The 27,511-nt window shown below is 44.8% G+C and overlaps 2 protein-coding genes across 3 annotated transcripts in view; one reads left to right on the forward strand and one right to left on the reverse strand.

Annotated features, from left to right (window-relative positions):
- Positions 1-27,511, reverse strand: part of LOC115382236 (stonustoxin subunit alpha-like) — an 829,400-nt gene that overhangs the window by 650,424 nt on the left and 151,465 nt on the right. The gene's annotated exons all lie outside the window — the stretch shown is intronic.
- Positions 1-27,511, forward strand: part of LOC115382171 (NLR family CARD domain-containing protein 3-like) — a 78,314-nt gene that overhangs the window by 27,402 nt on the left and 23,401 nt on the right. Inside the window, exons 10-16 of the mRNA XM_030083851.1 lie at positions 4,062-4,163; positions 4,241-4,319; positions 4,480-4,687; positions 4,910-6,698; positions 21,720-21,893; positions 23,650-23,823; positions 23,907-24,080. Of these exons, the coding sequence (XP_029939711.1) occupies positions 4,062-4,163; positions 4,241-4,319; positions 4,480-4,687; positions 4,910-6,698; positions 21,720-21,893; positions 23,650-23,823; positions 23,907-24,080 (2,700 nt within the window). The remainder of the gene's footprint in view (positions 1-4,061; positions 4,164-4,240; positions 4,320-4,479; positions 4,688-4,909; positions 6,699-21,719; positions 21,894-23,649; positions 23,824-23,906; positions 24,081-27,511) is intronic.

Below are 27,511 nucleotides of genomic sequence, written 5' to 3' on the forward strand. Positions count from 1 at the left end.
TGGGTGTAATAAAAATCTGATTACATTTTTCCAGGCAAATTCCCTCCATACTCGAGAACTGGTGGTTGTTTGGTGACATTTCCACATATCTTGCCAATCCTCATCATCAATTTCAATATTTAATTCCTTTTCCCATTTTTCTTTAACTTTTCAAGTAGTATGCTTGCTCATGCCAATTTGACCTTTGTATAGCGTTGAAATTATTGTGATATCACTGCCTTTATATGCTTTAACCATGGTTTGAATGAGTGAATTCTCTTCTGTGGGGGGATTTACCTGGATTTTACTTTTGTAATAATTAGGGATGTGCGATACCACTTTTTTTCAGACCGATACCAAGTACGAGTACTTCATCTTCAGTACTCACCGATACCGATACTTGCATACCGATACTTTATACACATAAAATTCAAAATAATGCAATGAGATTATTTTTGAAAATGAATTGTATTTCCAATAAAAAGGCAGCCCAGCCACTATGTTTAAGTCTAGGGATGTGCGAGTACCGATACCAGGTATCGGTATCAGGCCGATACTGGCCTTATTTCAAGGTATCAGGTACTCGTGAAGGCTACCGATACCAGCCGCCGATACTCACGGCAAGAAAACCCCACGCGTAGTAAGCCCTCCTCACCAGCAGTTGGCGGTAGTGCAACCGAATGGAATGGAAGCTGCCGACAAACATGAAAGAGGAAGAAGCTCCTCTCTGGGAGTCGCTGACAGGCGCAGGGCTACACTGCAGCGGGTTGACTCTCCATGAGTCTCATCCAGAGCAGAGACAACAGGATGAATCCAGAACGGCTGCTCGTCTCACCAGAACTCCGCCGGTGTGGAAATTCTGTTATACAAGTGAAAACGAGCCGAGCTTTGCAGAATGCTAACTCTGCAATGCTAAAATTGCTAAAGGAGGTGCGCGATGTTGTTCATTTACCACTAGTAATTTGTTTAAACTAAGGCTGTGACTTTAACGCGTTAGTTACGATTAATTAATTACAGAAATTTTAACGCGATAAAAAAATTATCGCAAATTGTCGCGGAACGTTTGTCACCGGACGAGTTTCACCCGGACATATTTCGCTGTGACACAACAACGAAACAGCTCCGACTTGGTGACTTTCTCGTTAAATCTGGCGACTTTCCAAAGCCTCCTGGCGACTTTTTTTTGTCAAAAGCGACTAGCAACACATTTAGCGACTTTTTCTGGAGCTCTGGAGACGTGACAGGACGTCTCGTTCTGCAGCTGCTGTCCTCAATGAGCTGCGGAGCTGCGTGAGCCCCTCCCCCGTCCCAAAGCACTCACAGACGGCCAGTCTCAGCAGCGCCCCCTGCTGCAGGCAGAGCAGAGAGCAGACCCACACCACTCCTCCACACTTCAAATGAATCACGTGTGCGCAAATCCGCCGCTGCTCACTCGCTGACAAACCAAGAATCAACAGAAGAAAATTCATTTGTAGTTCTAAACATATTTAGGGTGTTTTTTAACTCACATTTTGCTTCTCCCATGACGTTATTCCTCTCCTACAGCGTCCATTACAATTACATGCAAATTGCAAATTAGGTAACGACCTCATCTAGCGACTTCTGGCGACTTTTAGGACAGCCAGTAGTGACTTTCCTTACTGGGGAGTTGGCAACACTGCTCCCAACGACAGCACATTACTTGGTCTCGTGCACAGAAAATTTAGATTTAAAAAGCCAGCGGATGGCAGCGTGGATAAAACCAAAGCTGTATGCATATTGTGCAGCAAAGAATTTGCATACCATCGCAGCACATCGAGCCTGCTATATCATCTGAATGCTCAGCATGTCGCAGCGGCGGCCAACACGCAAGCCTGGCATACAGCTAGAGTGGAAGAGGACGTTACTCCGACTACTTCAAGGACCCTCGCCCAGCCCAACAAAAGTTGCACTAATCAATGTGTATTGGTTTATTTGTCTTGGTTAAATTCCTCCTTCCTTGCTGAAAAAATGAACAGTGTTTTGTTGCTTAAGCTTATGTATCACTATATTGATTCACTATACCAAAATCCATTAGAAAAAGAAAGGTTCTCACTGATCTCGGGTCAAATATCGATATGCGATTAATTGAGATTAATTAATTACAAAGGCCCTAATTAATTAGATTAATTTTTTTAATCGAGTCCCACCCCTAGTTTAAACACCTCAGGGCGAAGCTTCTGGACGAGAGTCTGACGCTGTTGTGCTGGAAAAAAGAAAACTCCGGCAGCAACTCGACGGCAAACTCTGCAGAAGACCGAGAAACTGAAGAGCAGAGATCCGAGAGCAGCACAAATAACACGAGCAGCTCTTTAAACTCAGGGGTTTTTCTATCTTTGACTTTAGTTCATTAAAAAAATCATTCAAATTAGTACACTTAAAAACCTTAGTTTATGTAAAGTGCAAAACTCAGAGAAATTGTTTTATCTTGCACTTAATTTAATTTAAATAAGTGCAAACTCAGTTGCTTGTTTTATTTTTCAGACTATTATTTTGGACTTAAATAGGGATGTGCGATACCACTTTTTTTCAGACCGATACCAAGTACGAGTACTTCATCTTCAGTACTCACCGACACCGATACTTGCATACCGATACTTTATACACATAAAATTCAAAATAATGCAAAGAGATTATTTTTGAAAATGAATTTTATTTCCAATAAAAAGGCAGCCCAGCCAATATGTTTAAGTCCAAAATAATAGTCTGAAAAATAAAACAAGCAACTGAGTTTGCACTTATTTAAATTAATTTAAGTGAAAGATAAAACAATTTCTCTGAGTTTTACACTTTACATAAACTAAGGTTTGTAAGTGTACTAATTTGAATGATTTTTTTTATGAACTAAAGTCAAAGATAGAAAAACCCCTGAGTTTAAAGAGTTGCTGGTGTTCTCTGTGCTGCTCTCGGATCTCTGCTCTTCAGTTTCTCGGTCTTCTGCAGAGTTTGCCGTCGAGTTGCTGCCGGAGTTTTCTTTTTTCCAGCACAACAGCGTCAGACTCTCGTCCACAAGCTTCGCCCTGAGGTGTTTAAACAAATTACTAGTGGTAAATGAACAACATCGCGCACCTCCTTTAGCAATATTAGCATTGCAGAGTTAGCATTCTGCAAAGCTCGGCTCGTTTTCACTTATATAACAGAATTTCCACACCGGCAGAGTTCTGGTGAGACGAGCAGCCGTTCTGGATTCATCCTGTTGTCTCTGCTCTGGATGAGACTCATGGAGAATCAACCCGCTGCAGTGTAGCCCTGCGCTTGTCAGCGCTCCAGAGAGGAGCTTCTTCCTCTTTCATGTTTGTCGGCAGCTTCCATCCCATTCGGTTGCACTACCGCCAACTGCTGGTGAGGAGGGCTTACTACGCGTGGGGTTTTCTTGCCATGAGTATCGGCGGCTGGTATCGGTAGCCTTCACGAGTACCCGATACCTTGAAATAAGGCCAGTATCGGCCCGATACCGATACCTGGTATCGGTACTCGCACATCCCTAGTAATAATCTCTCATTTGTAGGTCACGGAAAAAATCATAATTGTCAAACTGGTATTTTTGTTTCAGATTTTGGAAACTCTCCAGCTGGCCATTATTTTTCCAGAACACACCATGCTGTAGCCCCTTTTTTTGCCCAATGTTTGTATGTTTTGTCAAATTTAGCTGGCAAAAATTGATCATCACAGGCAACCCATTTTAATTTTTTAGCATGTTTTTGAGCTTTGACATGTTTGAGGTTTGCTTGATACTTATTTTCAGACCAAGCCAGGTTTTGTTGTGCTGCATCACAAAGACGACACCACTGACTTAAACTTCAGTGCATGATGTCAGATCTGTTGTGAGATTTCATTTTACCATACGCTCATCTCCATATTGATAAATGTCAATCATAGTGTGGATGTCTTTATGTCCAGTGTTCTGCCATACATTCGTTTGATAAATGAGGGCAACAGTGTTGACCAAGATCTCACTCAGACAATCATCCAAGTCCATGTGAAAGTCACAATTCTGTTCTTTCTGGTCCTATGTTCCTCCATGTTTCCAGTCAGTCTGTTCCTGATATTGTGTTTGTTTTCAGCTCTAACTCTGGATTTCCATCCAGCTGTGTGTCCATGAAGAGTGACCGGTCTATGGCAGAACCCCCCACCTTTAAATCAGGACCAAGACCTGCTGCTGAGAGGTGAGAATATGAGTTTTTTGTCAGGATATGTGATCACCACACATAGCAGCTTGAACAAAGTCAACATGTTTCTGCAGGGTCAGCCAGCAGAGCTCCCAGGTTCTCCGTGGAGGCTCCACCCCTCAGCATCAAACGCATCGGGACTCCATATTTATGGTGAGGACAAGTCTCCATTCAACACTTTACTGTCACATCAGGGACACACACCAAGTTATAGAGACAGTAATAGTGACTTTGTTGTTGACTGTAGTGGGAACAGTGGCAATCTGTCATCAGATTCAGCTCAAAGTCAACTTCAGATGTTTCTGTGTTCCAGATGTTGGAGGACAACATTGTGACTTTCGTGAAGAAGGAGCTGAAGAAGATGAAGAAGCTCCTGAGTCCAGATTACCCAGCATGCTCAGAGAGTGAGAGGGAGGATGAGGATGAAGAGCAGAGGAGCAGCAGAGAGTCATTTCTGAGGATCACACTGGACGTCCTGAGGAGGATGAAGCAGGAGGAGCTGGCTCAGCGTCTGTGGAGAAGTAAGAAGATTTGTTCTTATCGGAAAGTAGAGAACAAAAATCACATTGAGAGTTTCTGAACTCTGGTCTGCTTGCCATGTAAACATCTATATGAGATCAAAAGCTGTTCTCGACTGATGAGCTGGGTGGATCTGATGGAGGAGAACCACCTCTTCCAACACACTTTCATCTTCACAGTTATTGATAAAATCACTCAACTCAGTCATGCTTTCTTCTTTTCAGGAATGGCTCTTCCAATCTGTCAACAGAAGCTGAAATATGGCCTGAAGAAGAGGTCCCAGTGTGTGTTTGAGGGGGTTGCTAAGCAAGGAGAGTCCACCCTCCTGAACCAGATCTACACAGAGCTCCACATCACAGAGGGAGGGACTGCAGAGGTCAATCAGGAACATGAGGTCAGACAGATTCAAACAGCATCCAGGACAGCAGAAGGAGCAGAGACAAGCATCAGACCAGGAGACATCTTCAAAGCCTCACCTGGAAGATCTCAACCAATCAGAACAGTGCTGACAGAGGGAGTGGCTGGCATTGGGAAAACAGTCCTGACACAGAAGTTCACTCTGGATTGGGCTGAAGACAAAGACAACCAGGACGTCCACTTCATATTTCCATTCACGTTTAGAGAGCTGAATGTGATGAAGAAGAATTTCAGCTTGGTGGGACTTGTTCATCACTTCTTCACTGAAACCAAAGATGCAGGAATCAGCAGCTTTGAAGAATTCCAGGTGGTCTTCATCTTTGATGGTCTGGATGAGTGTCGATTCCCTCTGGACTTTGATCTCACTGAGTTCCTCACTGATGTTACAGAATCCACCTCAGTGGATGTTCTGCTGATAAACCTCATCAGGGGGAAACTGCTTCCCTCTGCTCGCCTCTGGATCACCACACGACCTGCAGCAGCCAATCAGATCCCTGCTGACTGTGTGGACAGGGTGACAGAGGTCCGAGGGTTCACCGACCCCCAGAAGGAGGAGTACTTCAGGAGGAGGTTCAGAGAGGAGGAGCAGGCCAGCAGGATCATCTCCCACATTAAGACCTCCCGAAGCCTCCACATCATGTGCCACAACCCAGTCTTCTGCTGGATCACTGCTACAGTTCTGGAGAAGGTGTTGAAGAGCAGAGAGGGAGGAGAGCTGCCCAAGACCCTGACTCAGATGTACATCCACCACCTGGTGGTCCAGGCCAAAGTCAAGAAGGTCAAGTATGATGGAGGAGCTGCCACAGATCCACACTGGAGTCCAGAGAGCAGGGAGATGATAGAATATCTGGGAAAACTGGCTTTTGATCAGCTGCAGAAAGGAAAGGGGCTATTCAATCCATCTGACCTGACAGAGTGTGGCATTGATGTCAAAGCAGCCTCAAAGTACTCTGGAATGTTCACCCAGGTCCTTAAAGAAGAGAGTGGCCTGTACCAGGACACAGTGTTCTGCTTCATCCATTTGAGCATTCAGGAGTTTCTGGCTGCTCTTCATGTCCATCAGACCTTCATCAACTCTGGAATCAACCTGCTGGAAGAGAAACAAACAACCATTCAGCAATCTCCACAGCAGCCTCAGCTCCACCATCTCCATCAGAGTGCAGTGGACGAGGCCTTGAAGAGTCCAAATGGACACCTGGACTTGTTCCTCCGCTTCCTCTTGGGTCTTTCACTGGAGACTAATCAGAGACTACTTCGAGGTCTACTGACACAGACAGGAAGTAGCTCACAGACCAATCAGGAAACAGTCCAGTACATCAAGAAGAAACTGAGTGAGGGTCTGTCTTCAGAGAGAAGCATCAATCTGTTCCACTGTCTGAATGAACTGAATGATGGTTCTCTGGCGGAGGAGATCCAACAGTTCCTGAGATCAGGAAGTTTCTCCAGATATCTGTCTCCTGCTCAGTGGTCAGCTCTGGTCTTCATTTTACTGTCATCAGAAGAAGATCTGAAGGAGTTTGACCTGAAGAAATACTCTGCTTCAGAGGAGGCTCTTCTGAAGCTGCTGCCAGTGGTCAAAGCTTCCAACAAAGCTCTGTACGTACCTCATGGTCAAATAGCTTTTGAATATGTAGAATCAAATATGCATGGTATTGTAATGTGTAATCCACGGAGCACCAGACGTCTCCAGGTCGTTCCAAATGGCTTTTTTTATTGCACTTAGGCAAAGCAGACAATCAATCAAGACAGGGCTACTGTTGTGGCCATCACCCACGCCAAAATCTGCAATTTTCACTCTCCCCAACAGTCCGTGAACGTAACGCAAACAGGTTGGCTTCAGCCACCTAAGTAATCTTAGAGTACCTCCCTCAGGGACTATGGTGCAACTGCACATTTAGCTGACTAATGCTGACTCAAGAGTCATTATTTTTTTAAATGTATTTATTTATTTTTTTTATTTTTTCCCTTGTCCTGTTCAGCAGCTGGGGCGTGCAATATTTATGATTGTAGCCTTTTACTATCCGAACAGATTTTAATGTTAGCAGCAGGACGAGACTGAGTCTCCTCAGTCTCGTCACAACCTATGTACAAAGTCACAATACAAAACAGTGTTGTCGACGCACCACACGCAACCAAGAACAATCCCAAACCCCCAATCTAGACAACACCAAAACAGAGCCGACAACCAACACAGAAAATTACAGAACCATACATACATTTTTTTTTTTTTTTTTCCAAACCATATTAGTGAACAGACCAGGCCACAAAAATAAAAGGAGGTGTAGGGGAGGAAGGAAATGCAAGGACACCACAAACCCCTTTTTTTTTTTTTTTGAATATAGCTAGTCGTAACTAGTAGTAAACTAGGGGCGTGCATCAAGAGAGGGCTACTACAAATCACCATTAGTCTAACCACCACAAGAAGACAAGGTAACCCAGTATGTGAAGAGTGATTAAAGATCAACGTGATCATGTGAATATGATGGTGACAGTGATGGTGATAGTGATCATGCATATATGACCTCTGACCTCTGAGAAGGCCAGAAGCAGGCCAGAGAGGCCCTCAGAGCCCAGACAGCCGGCGGTCATCACAGAGCCCGGATCCAAGCCGCCCCCCCAGGCAGACGCCCACGCTCCGGTCCAGAAACGGGGTAGAGGAAAGCCCCGGCCGGGGACCCCGGCAGCCCCGGGGCCCGGGCCCCGCGGAGCCACGACCGGCAGGAGCCGGTCCACCCCGTGCACCGGACGCCCGGGGTGGGCAGGGCCGAGAGCCCAAGGCCCAAGAGCCCAGGACTCAAGAGTCATTAGACTGTCCCCAGCAGCACATGGTCGGCGGGACAGAGCATCAGCTCTGAGAGTGCTGGGTCCCAGCTCTGTGGGCGATTGTGAAGTTGAAAGACTGGAGCTCTTCCAGCCAGCGAGCCGCTTTGCCTTCTGGTTCTCTGACTGCCATCAGCCTGTCCAGGGCAGCATGATCTGTTCTGATTGTGAAGGGTGTGTTACACAGGTAGTATTTGAAATGTCTTATTGCGGCCACCATAGCAAGAAGTTCTCTTCTCGTGACGCAGTATCGACAGTCACTCTTGGTAAGTACTTACCTGAAATATGCCACCACATTCTCTCCCTCAGGTCCTACCTGTGATAGCATCGCCCCCAGTCCAACGTTACTGGCATCAGTATCCAAGACAAATGGCAGGGCTGCATCAGGGGGCACAAGAACAGGGGCTGCGATCAGTGCTGCGATCAGTGCTGCTCTCAGAGCGTCAAACTCGTTTTGACAGTCCTGTGTCCAATCAAAGACACTGTCTTTTTGAAAAAGGCCGAAGAGGGGTGCAGCAATAGAGGAGAAGCCCCTCACAAACTTCCTGTCGTAAGAGGCTAGCCCCAAAAAACTTTTGAGCTAGGTCTGATCAGTTTGGGGTGGGCCAATCCTTGATGGCATGAGTTTTCTCCTCCAATGTGCTGATGCCCTCTTCTCCCAGCTTGTGACCCAGGAACACCTCTGTCCTACGAAAGTGGTACTTTTCTGGATGCAGCTTCAGTCCTGCATCCGCCACTCGCCTTAACACCAGGTGTAGTGAATCCAGGGCTGCTTCAAAGGAGTTGCCATGGACCAAGAGGTCATCAAGGTACACTATAGGCACTTTTGTCGAGGGATACCAGCCAGCACTTTGTCCATAAGTCTCTCAAACGTGGCTGGGGCATTACAGAGACCAAAACTTAGGACTTTAAATTGCCACAATCCCCTGGCTGTGCAGAAAGCAGTTTTGGGTTTGGACTCTGCAGACAATGGCACCTGCCAGTACCCACTCCCGAGGTCCAGAGATGAGAACCATGAGGACCCAGACACCAGGTCTAAGGATTCATCAATCCTAGGGAGGGGGTAAGAGTCCTTTTTAGTGACTTTAAACCCTATAAGCCCTAGGCTATTTTTCAGAGCCTCTTCTCGAAAATGACATACTAAACTAAAAAGAGTATAACACTGCCATAACTAGGCCTATTTGAGTGGTTACTGTCTCCTCATAAAGTGAACACTTGTAAGATTTGTCCAGATGTGTAAATATCAGTATATATGTTACTGGTTCAGTGTGACTGAAGATGGAACACAGCACAAATGAAAAATTTTCAGTCTCGCCTAAAAAAAAAAGCACTTTCAATGTGATCATCTCTTTGGAAAAGTCCAGTTGCAGCTCTAAACCTCCATCAGATCATAGACAAATATGTGAACACTCTCTCTGCAAAGGTTGACTCTGTGAAAGTGAAGCAGAACAACATTTGATAGGTTTTAGTACAGACAGGTCAGGCGATGGCACACTTTGGCACACTATGGTGCCATTTGTGTAATCTGAATTTTCTAATGTTCCAAATCATATTTTTCACTTTTATATCACTGCTGAGGTTCAATACTTCCAAACAGAGCAGTTTTTGGCGTGACTGCAGTGGAAATTCACACAGAGTGTCTGTTTACGCTCAGCAGGACGCTCCGTGCGTAAAGCCTCCTCTGTATACAGGCCCCCAGCTCTGCAGCAGCTTCATGAATACAGACACCCCGTACGTCGTTAGATTTGTCTGAGCCAATAGAATGCAGCGGGGGTCACCGACATGTGATTGACAGCTCTGTTAGCCAATCAAAACAAGCAAAACACCGTCATGGCGCACACAAACCTGTATGGCGCTGACCAATCACAGAGCTCCTTGAGGCTAACTAGGGGTCAGTTTCACGCCCGGATTGACGTCAGAGGGGGCTAGGTGGCTAAGCTACACGATCCCGATGGACAATAAACGCATAATTCGGACTCTATATGGCCAAAAGTCCAGGTAAGAGGCGATTTTTTTACCGCAGTTTGAAAACGCGATCTTGCTGTTGGCTGTTTTAGTGGCATTTTCTGGCGGATTCTGTGGTTTTAGACGGCTTTGAGTGGCATGGTTGTAACCAGTGGAGTCTCAGCTCTCGTCTGAGAGGCTGTTTGTGTGAATTGCATCATTTTTCACAGCGCTACAATCAATATTTCAGCGAGTGGGTTGACACGGTCAGGAATATGGTTCATAATTCATTTAGTTCGTGTTTGAGCTGTGTTTGGAGTGTGTAATAATGGCTGATATATTCGGTTAGCTCAGGTTCTGCTGATTAATGTGATGGTAAGCATCATGACATTCTGTCAGAAATAATGCATCTTTTAGACTGCTGTTGACGGGTAACAGTCACGAGGACCCTAATTAGGGTCCTCTCGGGTTTTAAGTGGCCTGTAATCCACACAGAACTGCATCCTGGAACTTTTCTTCTTGGGCACCATGACCACTGCAGAGGCCCATGGACTGTCTGAGGGTTCCACTATTCCTGCCCTCAGCATCTCATCTATCTCTCTGTCTGCAGCGTCTTGGTGCGCCAGTGGGAGGCGTCGTGGGTGCACTTTCACCAGCTGGGCATCGCCAGTGTAAATCTCGTGCTGCACCAGGTGTGTTAGGCCCACTTCACTGTCATTGAGGGAAAAAAAATGTCCTTAAACTCAAGCAGCATCTGCCACAAAATCTCTCTCTGTAGATAGTTCAGTCCCTCACTGCTCTTGGACCAAATGTCCTTAATGCAGAAAGCCTCTCCTCCTTCCCTGTTGGCTGGTGTTGGGAAAGTTCTGGAGGGTTGCTGTGCATCAACGGGGGCTGGACAGGGGGAAGTTGTGGGTCAGAGCTGTCCACAGTTTGACGGGCACAGGTCAGGGTGGGAACATTGGTTGTTTCGGACAGCCATGTGTGGTCTGGATCTACAGCAGCTACTGTCGTGGCTGGGGGATTTGTGCATGTTGGAGGGGGGGTTAGCTGCACATTGTGCCCTCCAGAGAGAATGAGCAAGCCCCTGCCTAGGTCCAGCGTACCACCAATGGTCCGAAGAAAGTCCAGCCCGAAGATGCATGGGTCTTGGACTTCAGCCACCCACACAGCAAAAGACACAGAGAGGCTTCCCACAGTGAACAGAAACTCTGCCTGGAGCGGCGTCATGGCTGCATGTCCCGAAAAGGGGTGAGTGACTGGGGAGGGGTTACTCGAACTGCATGCCTGCTGGTCCCTTCACGCTTGTCGCCATTGCCACTCTCACCACTGGCATGTCATCGCACCTTGCAGCCTCATTGTTCACCATTTCTCTCTCCACAGCCAGCTCTAGTGCCTCACTGAGAGTGGATGGGTGAGCTAACTGTATCCGTATGTGCAGCTCTTTGGGACTGAGGGCCTGCATGAATTGGTCTCTGACAAGCTCTTTCCTCACTGACGTTGGCATGTCAGCATAGGCTTGGCCACACAAACATTCAATGTCATTCGCAAGAATGCAAAGGGTCTCACCGGGTTGTCTGTGTCTACTGTTGAACTCTGTGCGCAGCAGCATACACTGACTAACTTGTCCAAAGCGCCTCTGAAGAGCTCCAGTCAATGCACCATAATCCATCCGCTCCTCGGGGCTCACCAGCAGGAGGCAGTCGGCCGCTTCATCGGTGAGACACAGAGCCAGCTGCAGCGCTTTATGCTTCTCTGACCAGCCAGCAGCCACGGCTAACAGTTCAAACTGAGCCTTGAAAACCTCCCACGCTGTCTTGCCGGAGAATTTAGGTGTTTTTATGAATCCCGGTGCCTCCGGTCCAAGGGCACCGCCATCTTTGTTTACATCATGTGACTTGCAACATGCCGTTCTGGACCCATCATGGCCGTGCAGAACATGCAAAGCTTCCTTGCGGCGTCTAGCGTGTCCTGGGGAAAACCCGGCTTCAGCCACAAGCAGCATAGCAGTCTTTCTGACAGTGGATGTCGGTGAGCGCGATTCTGCATCACAGTCTGGCCACTCCATTTTATTCCTGGCGGATATACCTCGTTGCTGTGTGTGTTGTCCGGTGGCTGGCCGCTCACCCTGGATTCAGCTGCTCGAGCTAGCCTGTAGCATTCACAACCGCTTCTGACACCAGTGCAACGTTGTGCAATCCACAAAGCACCAGACGTCTCCAGGTCGTTCCAAATGGCTTTTTTATTGCACTTAGGCAAAGCAGACAATCAATCAACACAGGGCTACTGTTGCGGCCATCACTCACACCAAACTCTGCAACTCTCACTCTCCCCAACAGTCCGTGAACGTAACACAAACAGGCTGGCTTCAGCCACCTATCTAATCTTAGAGTGCCTCCCTCAGGAACTATGGTGCAACTGCACATTTAGCTGACTAATGCTGACTCAAGAGTCATTGCAGTAAAAAAAAATCCATTTTGGGAGAAAAAAAAGGTTGTGAGTTCAAACCCCATTTAGGACCAGGTGGGCCCTTAGGCAAGATCTTTTCACTGAAAGTTTATACCTCAACAATAAGCACTGCACAGACCAATATACCATACCAGCTCGAGCGTCGTCTGGGTCAATGAGGTTTGCATTGGGTGTTGTGGAACCAGGACACCCTGATGTGAAGTTGGCTATGGGAGCAAAATGGTGAGTATGGATGAGATCAAAAACCATGGCATTGATGGAGTGCTACCATCAGAGCAAACCCAGTGAAAGTGTGCAGAGTATGCAGAGAATGTGGGACGAATGGTCGGTCAGAAACCCCACACTGAAACTGAGTAGGAAACAACTACTTGCTCAGTGTTCAAATATCCAAAGAAGAAAATTACTGCCACAGTTAGAGATTGATGGGGCACAGTATGCCTCATCCACGGTACATATATGCCAGGAGTCAGGATCCCAGGTCAGTATGGGGGTGTTTACAGCATCACCCCTAAATGGAAGATTGGGTACCAAGCCCCAATAGAAGAACAACTCAACGGGAGAGCAGCTGACCTGAAAGAGATTATCATGAAGTCCTGGGAACATAACTACATCCTGCTTGCCAAGGCTAAAAAAGAAACTACCAGAAAGATCTCTACTGGAGGATGTAAATAAAGCACTGCTAAGTATCCCCACCAGTTTGTCAGTCTGAATCTTGAAGTGCCACAGGATCTTGGCTCAATTGTTCACTTTCAGGGGTGTACCCTATATAGACTCTGGGGTCTTCAGTCTGTACTCTCCACAGATGTTTCTGTATACTATGCCCTCAACCTGGTTATGGGGTTCCATGTCTGCCTTTTCTGCCAGCATCTTGCACCCTGCTGTGATGTTCTATACTGTTCCTTGCACAGTCTGAACCTGGGTCTTGACTTGTGTGATACACCTTGGCCTCTATTGATCTTGTATTTTGGGCAATATTGAAAGTAGAAAAAAGGAGGCTAAGGATCCTACCAAGCCAACAAAAGATTAACACTGAAGTAAAGCAGAGATAAATGAAAAGAGGAGCTGCAACAACACTCGGCTACAACAACACTCATAGAAAACAAATATGTCATATGGAGAAATAGCCAACTGGAGCAGGCAATTTCAATTTGTACCCAAGGAGGCACAGAACCCTCATCACACAGGCAGTATGAAAGTTTTTGGATGTTGGCAGCCCAGTACTATTGTCTGAGGTTGGGTAGAGCAAGGCCACCTGCACAAGAGACCTACGGAGTCTGGCAGTCTTTCAACACCATAGGAAATTGTTTTATCGAGTCCACCAAAAAAGGATTTAGTAAGAAAATTGGGAATATTTTGGAAAAGGTACACAAATTTTGGGAGGATGGGCATTTGGATCAGATTCACCCGCCCTGCTAGAGACAGTGGTAATATAGACCAGCGATCAAGATCTGTTCTAATGCACTCCAATAAAGATAAAAAGTTTTGTTTCAGCATGTCAAGTAAGAAAGGAGATATAAAATGATATCTTAAACCAGCTTCCACCCATTTAAAAGGTGCAACTGAGTGAGGAACTTCATTTACAAGTAGATTAAGAGGCAACCACTCACTTTTTTGGTAGTTAAGCTTGTAGCATGAAAATGTGCCATACCTGTCCCGCATATCCAAAAGCACCGTGAGCAAATTAAGAGTGTCGGAGATCTATAAACCTAAGTAGTCTACACTAGTGCTGTGACGTTCACTGAACGAGCTGTTTGTTTGAACGGCTCTTTTAAGTGAATGACGAGAGCCGGACCACAGCTGTCTGAGAGTGGTTCCTTTGTGCAAATTGTCCATGCGTCCTTCACGTGTCTCCTGAGTGTCTCCTGAGTCCCTCCTGAGTCCAGCTGTCACTGCTGCCTTCATGTGAATGACCGAGTTTCAGTTTTCCGCAGTTCGCTCCAGTCACCTGAACACAGCAGCTAACTAGCGGAGGAGGAGTGTCTCGAAACCGGAGCACAGCCGTTGTTTTGGAATCACTGGCTTCTTGTTGCTGCTATCAGCAACAAGGGACGTGAAAGAAACCCAGTCACCCAGTCTTCCAAAAAGAAACCACTGATTCCAAAACACTGGCTCCGCTCCGGTTTCGAGACACTCCTCCTCCGCTAGTTAACTGCTGATTTATATATGTTAAAAACCAGACAAAAAGCCATGTCGGAACTTTTATGAGTCTGATTTCAACATCTGCTGCTAGCAGCAGGAAGTGCTAAAGGAAGTCAGTCAGCAGTTAACAAGGAAACCAGTTAATTTGAAACACCGGATTGACCGCTTTAGCAGAGGTTTTAGCAATGGAACACACACACGCACGCACGCACACACGCACACACGCACACACACACACACACACACACACACACCATAAAATGCTCAATTAAAGGACATGTAGCAGCATTTTGAAGCTCTTTTCTGGGGACAACATGCAAGGTCAGCCACAATGTAATGTGTATCAGAAAAAAACATCTCTCAAATCTGTCATTAAACAAATTAAAGCACCAGATAACAACTCATAACTGACAATAACCGTGTCAGTTGTCAGAAAGTAAGGATTGACTCGGCACTAATGAGGCCGACCCCTCTAATAGAGGCACGTGATGTGCAGAATAGAATAGAATAGAATAGAATAGAATAGAATAGAATAGAATAGAATAGAATGGCGTTTATTGTCATTGCACGAAATTTCGTGGGTGCCCATGTAGAGCTACATTTCACCTCAGTAAAAAGGTCAAGGACAGGAGAGACTAGACACAAACATAAGGGACAAAATAGAAGAATAACACAGGCATTTTGGTGAAAACAGAAACAATACAAAAGGCAAGTATAATTTACAAATGCGCATCCACAAGATGCAAGAATCATAAATAAATAAAAGTTTAAACATTCAAGTGGTGATCGTGCCACATGCTGCACATGCTGTTTAAGGTGCTAAGGGATGAGGGAGGTGGTACTATGTGTTTCTGTCAATGTGGAGGGGTGGGGGGGGAGTTATGGGAGACTGTACATGAGTGAGTGTCTGTCTCTGTATCCGTGGGTGTTTGCAGTGCGTGTGGCTCAGGGGAGGAAGCTGTTTGTCAGTCTGCTGGTGTGTGATTTTATTGACCTGTTGCGTCTCCCAGAGGGTAGAAGGTCAAACAGGGAGTGGGCAGGGTGTGAGGGGTCTCCTGTGATGGCTTTGGTCCTCATGAGGCAACAGGATGTAGAGATGTGTTCCAGGCTGGGCAGGGGGCAGCCATGATCTTTATAGGGCGGTGTTAATGACCCTCTGCACCGCCTTACTGTCCTCAGCGATGGAGCCTGGTACCACACACTCAGATAGTACGTCAGTACGCTCTCCACAGATAAGTGATAGAAGGCCAGCAGCTTTGTGTCCAGGTTGTTTTTCCTGAGCACACGGAGGAAATGTAGCCACTGCTGAGCCTTTTTGACCAAGGCTCTGATGTTGTCAGACCAGGAGTGGTCTGCGGAGATGTGGGTGCCCAGAAACCTGAAGGTGGTAACAGTCACCACCTGTTCTCCATTTATGAGGAGGGGTATGTGGTCCTGTCTTATCAGTTCTTTAGTTTTATGGACGTGCAGGGTCAGGTTGTTTGCTGAGCACCATCGTGGGAGCTCCTCCACCTCGGCCCTGTAAGCTGTCTTGTCTTCGCCTCAGATGATTCCAACCACAGTGGTGTCATCCATGTATTTAATGATGCAGTTGATTGGGTGGGGAGGAGAGCAGTCGTGGGTGTACAGGGCATACAGGAGAGGGCTCAGAACACAGCCTTGGGGGGAACCAGTGCTCAGTGTGATTGTGAATGAGTGGTGGGGACTGAGTCTCACAGACTGTGGGTGTCCTGTCAGGAGGTTTTTAATCCAGAAGCAGGTGGGGTGGGTGATATGTAGTTCTTGCAGTTTGGTGGTGAGGATGTCTGGGATGATGGTGTTAAACACTGAGCTGTACTCCACGAAGAGCATCCTCACATAGCTGTTCTTGTTCTCCAGGTGGCTCAGCGCTGCATGGAGTGTGATGGCGATGGCATCCTCTGTAGACCTGTTTGGCCTGTAGGCAAACTGGTGAGGGTTGAGGGAGGGAGGGAGGCAGTCTCTGATGTGCTGGGAGACTGATCGCTCGAAGCACTTCATGACTACAGACGTCAGAGCGATGGGTCTGTAATCGTTTAGGTTGGCTATGGCCAGTTTTTTGGGGATAGGGACGATGGTGGAGGCCTTCAGACATGTGGGGACAGTGGCATGTGTCAGGGAGAGGTTGAAAAGTCTGGTGAGGACCCCTGCCAGTTGGTCTGCACGTACTTTAATTACCGCCCCTGGGATCCCATCAGCACCAGCAGCTTTCCTGGGGTTCACCGCTCTCAGGTTATTCCTCACCTCTTGCTCCTGGAGAGAGAGAGGAGGGGAGCCAGGGGGAGGGGGAGGGGGGGCAGTGACTGCTGATGAGAGGAGGGGGTGGTGGTCTCAAACCGGGCAATGAAAGTGATTTACTCCTCTGCCAGTGTGCTGCTGGAGGATGTGGGAGGAGGGTTGCCTTTGTAGTTGGTTAAGGCCTGAATGCCCCTGCACATCTGATGCGGGTTGTTGTCCATCAGATATCCCTCCATTTTCCTCCTGTAGGATTCCTTGGCCTGTTTAATGCCCCTCCTCAGGTCAGATCTGGCGGTGCTGTCGAGAGCTCTGTCCCCCGTCCTGTAGGCTGAGTCACGAGCTCTGATCAGGGTCTAGACTTCCTTTGTCATGCAGGGTTTTCTGTTTGGAAAGAGTGTCTGTCCTCTGTGACGTTCTCTACACAGCATCTGATGTAGAAGAGAACAGACTCGGTATGTGTGTCCAGGTCCTGATCTTCGAAAATGCTCCGATCTGTTCAGGCAAAGCAGTCTTGCAGTTGATTGAGAGCATTTTCAGGCCAGACTTTGATGGTCACCGTGGCTGGTTTGGTTTGCCTTCTGAGGGGGGTGTAGACAGGGAAGAGAAACAGAGAGAGGTGGTCTGACTGTCCGGGGGGGGGGGGGGGGGGGGGGGGGTCACCGTGCCTGGAAGGGCGGCACTGCACGGACATGGCCTCTTGATCAGGTGAGCAGTGGGTGTCTATCACTCTGCTGTCCAAGCACCAGTCCTCGAGCCCGTAAACACAGAGCCCCCCTCCCATGCTATTACCGGAGGCTTCAGTCCGGTCGTGGCGGTGGATGGTGCGGCCGGCTAACTGGACTGTAGCATCGGTTATATGTGGGCACAGCCAGGATTTGCTGATAATCAGAAGACAGCACTCGCAGATGTAGCGGTTGTAGGCGATCTGTGATTTTTGTGGTTTCACAAAGTAACAATATCTTGAGACTGGGTTAAATATTAAAACCTTTAACCTATAAATTAAGAAAACAGCAAGCAGATAGGACTATTAATAAAATAAGCAGTCCCCCATTAAACCAAATAGAATCTAGTCCAAAGAAAATCCAAAATCCTTTACCCCCTACCACTACTTAATGATAGTGAAAGAATTGACGCCTTTCTCTTATCACTTAATCTTAATCTGCCCAATTTCACAGGAGAAAAATCGATTGCTGAAAAACCAGCAAAAGAATTACAATCCAAAATTAGTCATTTGAAAGCGGATAAGACCCCAGGGTCAGATGGTTTCACTTCAGAATGGTACAGGACAATGCAAGATCAATGGGTTCCAACACAATTGAAAACATTCAATTGGGTGCTAGAAAAGAGAAAGAAAGAGAAATACTAAAAGAATACAGATAATTTTCGGGCTGCAAAGTTAATGTTAACAAAACAGGCTCTGATGCTGCAATCACATTCGATGCGATGATTGTCTGGTCCGGCTCCGGCACAGAATTACCGCAGCACTGTCACTCACACTGCTTCCACAGGAGATTGCCAGATCTGTTGCTCTTTCAGCCCAAACAAAATATTAGAGCCATTGAACTCAAAAGAAAGCAGCCCAAATCTCCATCTCTGTAGAAAATGCATGCTGAAGCCGCAAAACCCTTATTTGCAGAATTAAAAAAAACATGTCACAAACACATAACCATTCCATCAATCCACCCGGCTTGTTCAAAAGAAGCCTTATTGGGCAGAAACCCTCCAAATCTGACAACACAGAGCCGCTTTGGGTCACAGAGCTATTTATCGTTCCATAATTCTATTGTTCTTTACTGTTTTCTTCTGTTATTTTGGGTTCCCTTATTACCAGGCCCAAAAGGGGACGTTTCAGATTATTGAAGCCTTACAAAATTGATATGATCTGGACACGGGATTTCTACATATACCTCCTGGTCACAACTATTCCGATCTAAACCTAAAATACACCTGGGGAAAAGTTTAGTCAGGATTTCTTCAGGCATTCTTATCTTCATTCAAGTAAGATAATTGCAACCAAGTAATATCTACAATATATCATTTCGTCCAACAGTCTAAACGAGATAAGACAGAATATATAAAGAGAAAATGGAAAAATAAAAGAGGGAAGAGTGGATCCATCTTCAATGGACCCTACCTGGATTTTACATGTGGCAAAAGTTTTGTTGGAAAGATACAGTGAGATTTTTTTGTTACTGCAACTCAGAAAAGACACCACACTAAAAGTTATAATGATGCTTGCTGGAGGTCCTGTGGAACTAACAAAGCTAACCACTTTCATGTTTTGTGGGATTGCAAGGTGATGTGAACTTATTAGAAAAAGGTCCATGAACATATTAATTAGAGCCGGGCAATGATTACCTTTCTAAATCGTGATTAACTGCACCATGGTGTTTATCGCAATTACTCGCAATTAAAATGGCTCATTTGAAGTCTGCCTAGGCCATTCAAAATGTGTGTTAGAAAATAATTTTACAGTTCATGAAATATAATTTATAATAACTCAAAATACCAAGTCTTTACCAAGATTGCCCCCTCCAACACACACACACACACACACACACACACACACACACACACACACACACACACACACACACACACACACACACACACACACACACACACACACACACACCACCAAGAGCAGAGTGGATGAAAAATGGAAGTTTCTTATGAGCGCTCACTTCCTCAAACTTCATTCAATCTTCGACCCTCAGACAGAGAAGACAGCCCAAATTCAGTCACGCCGAATTGTGCCTCATACTTACCCTTATTACGCCAGATTGTGTGTTGATATTTACTTTATTTTGTGTGTTTTTAGCACCTGGAAAGGGCCCAGCTGGCAAAAATGTTGTGCCAGCAAAACACGTGATTTAATTTTCACACTCATTTTTTTCATATTTTCGCTCCTTATTTCAGTTTGTGCCTCATACCAGCCTTTTACTTGTGATTTTTCTGATAATTAAGCCGAGTTCAATATGACAAATAATCAGGAATGGACAGTGTTTCACTGCTAAAAGCATGTGTGTGTTTTTTTGACGCTCAGCTGGAGCGCAGTGTGACTCTCGGGCTCGGGGCACAGAACAGATTAGATTAATGGCGACATTTTTTTTCTCGCGCGATAACACTCTCGCAATAACGCAGCATGTTATCGCCGTTAACGGCCCAGTTATGATATTAATTAGTGCTGTCATGTGATAAAAAAAAATTAATCTAATTAATTACAGGATTTGTAATTAATTAATCTAATTAATCACATTTTAATCTCATATCTGCTTTAGGTCCCCAAGTGAAGCATTCAAATTCAGGAACGTTACGGAATTGTAGAGCATGACTCATCAAATGAAAACACTGAGAAGAGAAGATTTGAAATCCACATTTTTGTGAATGATGAATGACAGCTCAGTCAGGACGTCTAGTCCAAAATAAATTGTAAGCCCAATCAGGCAACTTAAATAACACCTTCAGTGTGTTTCATTAAAGAAATTCAAAAGAAAAAAAAGTTTAAGTACATCCCAGCAAACCAATTCGGCCTGGTGCTCTATTCCAAAATGCAGTACAAATATCGATTAAAAAAAAAAAAATCTGAAATAAAATAAGGCTGAGTCTCAAATAGCCACTTAAGCAAACTAAATTCAAAATGAATACGAAAGCTAACTTAATACAGCAGTTCCGAATGAATACTACAAGTGTAACATGCCTCTGAATAAGACTGCAGTTCCATTCACATTGAATTGCAACTGAAGTGTGCTATAATTAATCTTAGATAAATTTTTTTAGTGCACTAATTTGCGGTGTAATTAAGTAATCTAATTAATGCACTAAAGTGACAGCTCTAATATTAATATTTGGTGTAAACAGAAATCTCAAAAGCGAAACAATATATTTAGGTGACATAATGATTGACAATTGGAAAAGCAGTGACAAAAAAAATACTTCCTTCCCACTGGCAACAAGTAAGAAAACTATCATGAAGAAATGGTTGAAAGCAGAACCACTCACCGCAAAGAAATGGCTTGATATTGTATATGAGGTGCACATTATGGAAAAGTTGTCCTCCCTCAAAACACAAAAGGAATTTTTTGTTTTTTTATTTGGACTGAATAGAGTACGTGAAACGCACATGGTCAGAGTTTCATTGAACTCACCAATAAATTTAATCTGCTCCCCTTTTCTGCATTCTGCAGTGAATCTAGAATCAATAATGTCAACCTCCCATTATTTTGTTTGGTTATTTGTTCTTAAGTGAATGACTGAAGAAAAAACTGCAAAGACAAGAGAAAAAGAACTGACAACACTATTTGTTTTTTATATATACTGCTTTTGTTGTAAAATAGGTTATCAGTGAAAGTTATGATGTTTTGTGTTTTCAAATAAAAAGACAATGGGAAATTATTAAAGAAGATCATCCCTGTTTATATTGTTGAGGACATATTTCCCATTTCCACTGTGGACTCTAAAGCTTTTAAGTAATTCATTTCTCTATTGCCATTGCTTTATAATGTATTCATGTAGTGCATCATGTGTTTGAAAAGTAGGTAAAGTAATAAAGCAACTAATCACTTTTGAAAATAATCAGCCAAGTACCAGATTCTTATCTTGGAGAAGTGATCACAAATCAGTTACAAACTATTGGTTCCAAGTAGCTTCATCAGTACAAACTTTGTAACCACAACTTAGTCTTACATGCAGTTTTGTGCTTCACATCTGTGAACAGGGCGTTTGCAAAGGGACTTCAGTTTTTTTTTTCTTTTTTAACCAAATGTATATAAGTTTTATAGCCATGCAAATCCATTTCTACACATTCTGAAAATTTAATTTCATTGGCAACTGTAATTTTCTGGGACAGAAAAACTTGACATACAAACAGAAACTCTGAAATTATCTGAAAACATTCATTAAAATCTGTAAACTCTTTTTAAGCCTACAAAACTGTGTCCTTGACAAACACTGATGTGGTTTTCACTTTCATTGTTGCTTCTCCTTCAGGTTGAGCAGCTGTGGTCTGTCAGAAAGAAGCTGTGGAGCTCTGTCCTCAGTTCTCAGCTCTCAGTCCTCCATTCTGACACATCTGGACCTGAGTAACAACGACCTGCAGGATTCAGGAGTGAAGTTGCTCTCAGCTGCAGTGGAGGATCCAAATTGCACACTGAAGAGTCTCAGGTTCTAACATAATCATTAGATTTTATTCACCGCTCTGTATTGTCCTCCTCACATCTGTAGAATATCTGAATGGAATACTACAGAATTGTATATTTTCTCTACTATTATCCAGGAAGTAAAACCACAAAATAAAGTTTCCAGTGTGACTTCAGCTGGAGAGTCACAGCTTTACATTCTCCACTCAGTGGCCCTCATTTAACAAAGGAACGAATGGCAGCACACGGGCATACGGCCATATGAAGGACAGGGTCAGCATTCATCAATATGCTCGTGATCGTATGGAAAGATGAAATCTCATGACAGGTCTGACATCATGTACACAAGTTTGAGTCAGTGCGGATTTGCGGTGCAACACAGCAAAAGCTGGTGGAACATTAAAATAATTATTAATTAAACCTCAAACAAGTCATAACGCACAAGCAGCACATATTCAGTGCAGATTCAAAAGTAAAAGAATAAAAAATAAAATCATGCCCTTACAGAATATCTGATAAAATTTCCCCTTGTGGGATTAAGGAAGGATTTTCAATTTCAATAACCCCGCTGGTCCACCCTGCCAGTTTTAACAGCTAGTGTACAAAGACGCACACATATTCCTGCGGAGCTGGCGCTTCAGACTGCTGAGGGGCAGGTGTCTTTGTCTTGACACAGTGCGGGAGCGTTGCTGTTTAGCTCCGAAAAGATCTGTGACAATTATTTGGCCTGTGCAGTTTTACACAATATTACATTGGCCGATGGATTGACTTTTGATTTGCCGGTGTAACGAGAGGAACTGATGAACCAGGGAACCAGCAAAGCCTCCACTGGGGCTGAATGGAGGAGACAGGGCCTGAAGAACCGCTACTGAAATGTAAATACACTTTGTAGCAGAACTCGGATCGACGAGGCGTGAGAGCAGATGTGTAAGGTTTTTCTTTATTGCCATCGAGATGCACCCCTTACGGCACGGTGAAACTGTTTTAAAAGCATATATATATATATATATATATATATATATATATATATATATATATATATATATATATATATATACAAACAAAAAATTAACTTTTTAAATAAACATTCCACAGTGCAATCGGATCCTTATAACAAACTTTTCACAATCATCTAAATTCACCAATGTACCTCACTGCGCTCTCCAAGGAATGCAAACTAGTCCGATTAAAGCCGCCAGCAGCAGTGGCTGCCTGACAGCTGTGTGAAAACGTTTTAATATTAGAGTTAAATTAATGAACCTTTAATCTGTTCAGACCTCAGCCGGTGTCCGTTCGTACAGGCGACGCTGTTCACTGCTGCCGTGATCCTCCTCCAGGCAGTGTCTTTCTATTCTCCTTTAATGCCAGTTTTTAGTCTTCCAAAGAGCTCCTCCTGATTTACCTCCACCTCAGACCTGAGAGGATCAATTTCCAGCTCAGAAAAGTTTTCTTTTTTTTGCCAAGATTTTTTCTGTGTTTGACCTCAGTGGGCAGGGCTTCTGAACCATGAATATTTCAGAGCGTAACATGTTAATGAAGATTGATTTCAGCTGGTGCATTTATCAACACCTGATCATTTGCACAAACATCAGTGAGGATAGAAAATTGTGTAAATATCCCATGAGCCCTGTTGTACAATGAGGCCACCTCTCAGATTTGCACTTGTTTCAAAGAGGGATTGATAAATGAGGGCCAGTGTGTTTGGGATGCTCCAAGTCAGAGATGTAGAACTGAGTCCATGACAAACATTGATGTGGTTTTCATTGTTGCTTCTTCTTCAGGTTGAGCAGCTGTGGTCTGTCAGAGAGAAGCTGTGGAGCTCTGTCCTCACTTCTCAGCTCTCAGTCCTCCAGTCTGACACATCTGGACCTGAGTAACAACGACCTGCAGGATTCAGGAGTGAAGCGTCTGTCTCTTGGACTGGAGAGTCCTCACTGTAAACTGGAAGCTCTCAGGTCAGGATCCAGCTGCTGCTTGATCATGTGGAGGATCTTCCTTCTTCCTTCTTGACTTGATGCAGCCATGTTTGTGTCTCCAGTCTGTCAGGGTGTCTGGTCTCAGAGGAAGGCTGTGCTTCTCTGGTCTCAGCTGTGAGATCCAAGTCTTCAAAACTGAAAGAGCTGGACCTGAGCTACAACCATCCAGGAGACTCAGGAGTGAAGGAGCTGTCAGCGGCAGTGGAGGATCCACACTGCTCACTGGAGACTCTCAGGTATGGACACACAACAGGAGCTCCTCATGGGGATTGAGATGTTCTTCAAAATATCCCCATTTGATGATCAAACAGGATTTATCAGGAGGATATTTTTGAACTCATGGGAGAATGATATTGTTGAACAGTATACCTCACAGATGTGACGTTGGCTTCTTACTCTGTCAGATGAGGAAAAAGAGGTTTGATAGAGAGTTGAGTGAGGCTTGAGTGATAAGCTGAAAAGATTTGAATTAGGAGAACAGTTTATCAAAAAATGTCCATGATTCACTAGATTAGTGGCATGTATTTTCCCCTTTTCCCACTCTGGAGATGCAGATGAAATGTTGCTTTTCCTTTCAAATCCTGAGGTCTCAGTCTGGGACACTCTCTCAGTTAACCTTTTAAAGTACAGACAATTTCCGCCCAAAATTTCTGCTGAACATGTATAGAAAGTAAATTGAATACTGTTCTTGGACTGTTTGGAAAACATGCATGGTTGGGGTCTCATTTGAAAGCTGACAACCTGTGTTTCCACCCAGTGCAGAATTACTAATTCTTACTCAGAATTGTAATTGTTGTATCGGTCTGTCATGGTGAAGAAAGAGTTGAGCCAAAAGGCGAAGCTCTCGATTTACCGGTCAATCCACATGCCTGCCCTCACCTATGGTCATGAGCTTTGGGTCATGACCGAAAGGACAAGATCCCGGATACAAGTGGCTGAAATGAGTTTCCTTCGTAGGGTGGCTGGGCGCTCCCTTAGAGATAGGGTGAGGAGCTCAGTCAACAGGGAGGAGCTTGGAGTAGAGCCGCTACTCCTCCACATCGAGAGGAACCAGCTGAGGTGGCTCGGACATCTGTTTAGGATGCCTCCTGGACGCCTCCCTAGGGAGGTGTTCCGGGCATGTCCCACTGGGAGGAGACCCTGGGGAAGACCCACGACACGCTGGAGAGACTATGTCTCTCGGCTGGCCTGGGAACACCTCGGGATCCTCCCAGAGGAGCTGGAGGAAGTGTCTGGGGACAGGGAAGTCTGGGCATCCCTGCTGAGACTGCTGCCCCCACGACCCGGCCCTGGTTAAGCGGTTGAAAATGGATGGATGGATAGTCAGAATTACTATAGATGCTACTGGCACAGATTTATTTATGTTGCAACACACTGAATTCATTTGGTGCAATATCTGGCAAAAAAACAAAGCTAAAACCATGCTCCTGGAGAATTAAAGTACCAGGGTGTTCTGGTTTGGTAATTAATATTAAATGACTAATGTATGGCTTAATTTATCACTTTCGGGCTCAGGGGAGCCATCTTCTCCTAGTGATGTCACTATGGGTTAACAGAGCAATTTCACGGGTATGGGAGGGGCTGCCTCTCTGAGCAGCAGAACAACGAGGAAAGCTCAAACACACAGGCACGAAGGAAAAAATGCTTTGGGGGTGTTTTTGCTGAGTACATAACTATATAACAAGGTTAAAACATACAAAAAGTGAATTTTGCATGATACAGTCCCGCGAGCGGAGGCCTCTGGTCTGTGGCCTAGTCTTTTTGTGAAGCAGACAAAAGAGTCATCAAAATATGCTTCCGGTCATTTATGAGCCCCCAATACAGTGTCAACACACATTTATACTATATACTCAATCTGCTGTGTAACTGTACTGCTGTTGTGAGGAGCAGTATTGTATGTTCAGGTAGGCCATACACAGTATCTTTTCAAGAGTTCGGAGTTCATTCATTCATCAGTGACAGAAGGAAACATGCAGTCTCCAATAAATCCTCCATACAGGCTGAAGATATTATTGCCTCCATCAGATTCTACTGATTTCAGCCTGGTGAGGCTGTAGTTCTCAGCAGCAGGTTACTGACAGGAAAAAACTTTCTACTACATTATATGTCAAAGTGAAAGATTTATGGCCCCCCAATAAACCCCTCCCCTCGCCTCCTTCTGAGGTCTTTTGAAGTTTTTACGACGGGTTAGGTGTTGACACATCTGAAGGGATGAGTAGGAGCAAGACAGACGGTTAGAGGGGGGTGAATTTAAATTGTACTTAGAGATGGCGGAGAAACGTGTTATGAAGAGGTTATATTACAAGCCGAGTCATCCTGGTAGTTTCGGTGGGGTAGAGCTGCTTCATAAAGCGGTTCAAGATGAGACGGGAAAGAAAGTTAGGGTGGAAGATGTGAAAGACTTTTTATCATCTCAAGACACCTATACTCTGCATAAACCGGCTAGGATACATTTTCCAAGGAACAGAGTTTTTGTTACAAGACCTCTAAAACAATTTCAGGCAGACCTTTGCAATATGCGGGCGTTAGCCGATGAAAATGATGGGTATAGTTATTTACTCACGGTCATCGATGTTTTTTCCAAATTAGCATACGTGCGAGCTTTGAGAAAGAAGACCGCGAAAGGAAAAAAAAAAAAGAAAAAAAAATAAGACTCAGATCAAAGACTAGAGACTTGGATCATAGACTAGAGACTTGGAGCAAAGACTAAAGACTTGGATCATAGACTAGAGACTTGGATCAAAGACTAGAGACCAAAAACTTGGATGAAAGACTAGAGACTCGGATCAAAGACTAAAGACTTGGATCAAAGACTAGAGACTTGGATCAAAGACTAGAGACTTGGATGAAAGACTAGAGACTCAGATCAAAGACTAAAGACTTGGATTAAAAGAAGAAGAAGAAAAAAAAAACGAGAAAGAAGACCGCGGCTGAGGTGGTGTCTGCCTTCGAATCCGTCTTTCGCGAGAGCCAGACGCCTGAAAAATCTGATGCGGGAAGAGAATTTTTCAACAAAAGTTTTGAGATTCTGATGAGGAAACACAACATCATACATTTTGTTACAGCCAGTGATCTAAAAGCCTGCGTGGTTGAAAGATTTAACCGAACGTTAAAGACCAGAATGTGGAGATATTTCACTGCTAAGAACACTAGACGATATGTGGAAGTCCTGCCAGACTTAGTAAAAAGGTATACCTTACCACAGCAGTATAAAAATGCGCCCGGTTGATGTGACAATTTGTACGGTACGCCTACACCACGAGACAAAAGAAAAAAAAAAAGACAGGATTTAAGGTAGGCGATGTTGTCAGAATATCCAAGTTGCAAGGAGTCTTCGATAAAAAATACGAACAGAGTTTCACAGATGAAGTATTTACGGTGTCAGAATGCATTCCGCGTACTCCGACGGTATATAAACTCAAAGATTACGACGGCGAAGTGATCGAAGGTTCATTCTATGAGCTTCAGAAAGTGGATATGGCTGGAGACAGGACATATCACGTAGAAGAAATTCTGAATAAACGTACCGTGAGAGGGGAAAAGCAGGTCTTGGTGCGGTGGAAAAACTGGCCTGAAAAATTCAACAGCTGGGTGAAGGCCGCAGATTTAAAAGATATATAAAAACCTCACCCGCTTACACAGACCATCATTCCATCATGTACGGTTC

Source organism: Salarias fasciatus, chromosome 23 (assembly GCF_902148845.1).
Source record: "Salarias fasciatus chromosome 23, fSalaFa1.1, whole genome shotgun sequence".
NCBI lineage: Eukaryota > Metazoa > Chordata > Actinopteri > Blenniiformes > Blenniidae > Salarias > Salarias fasciatus.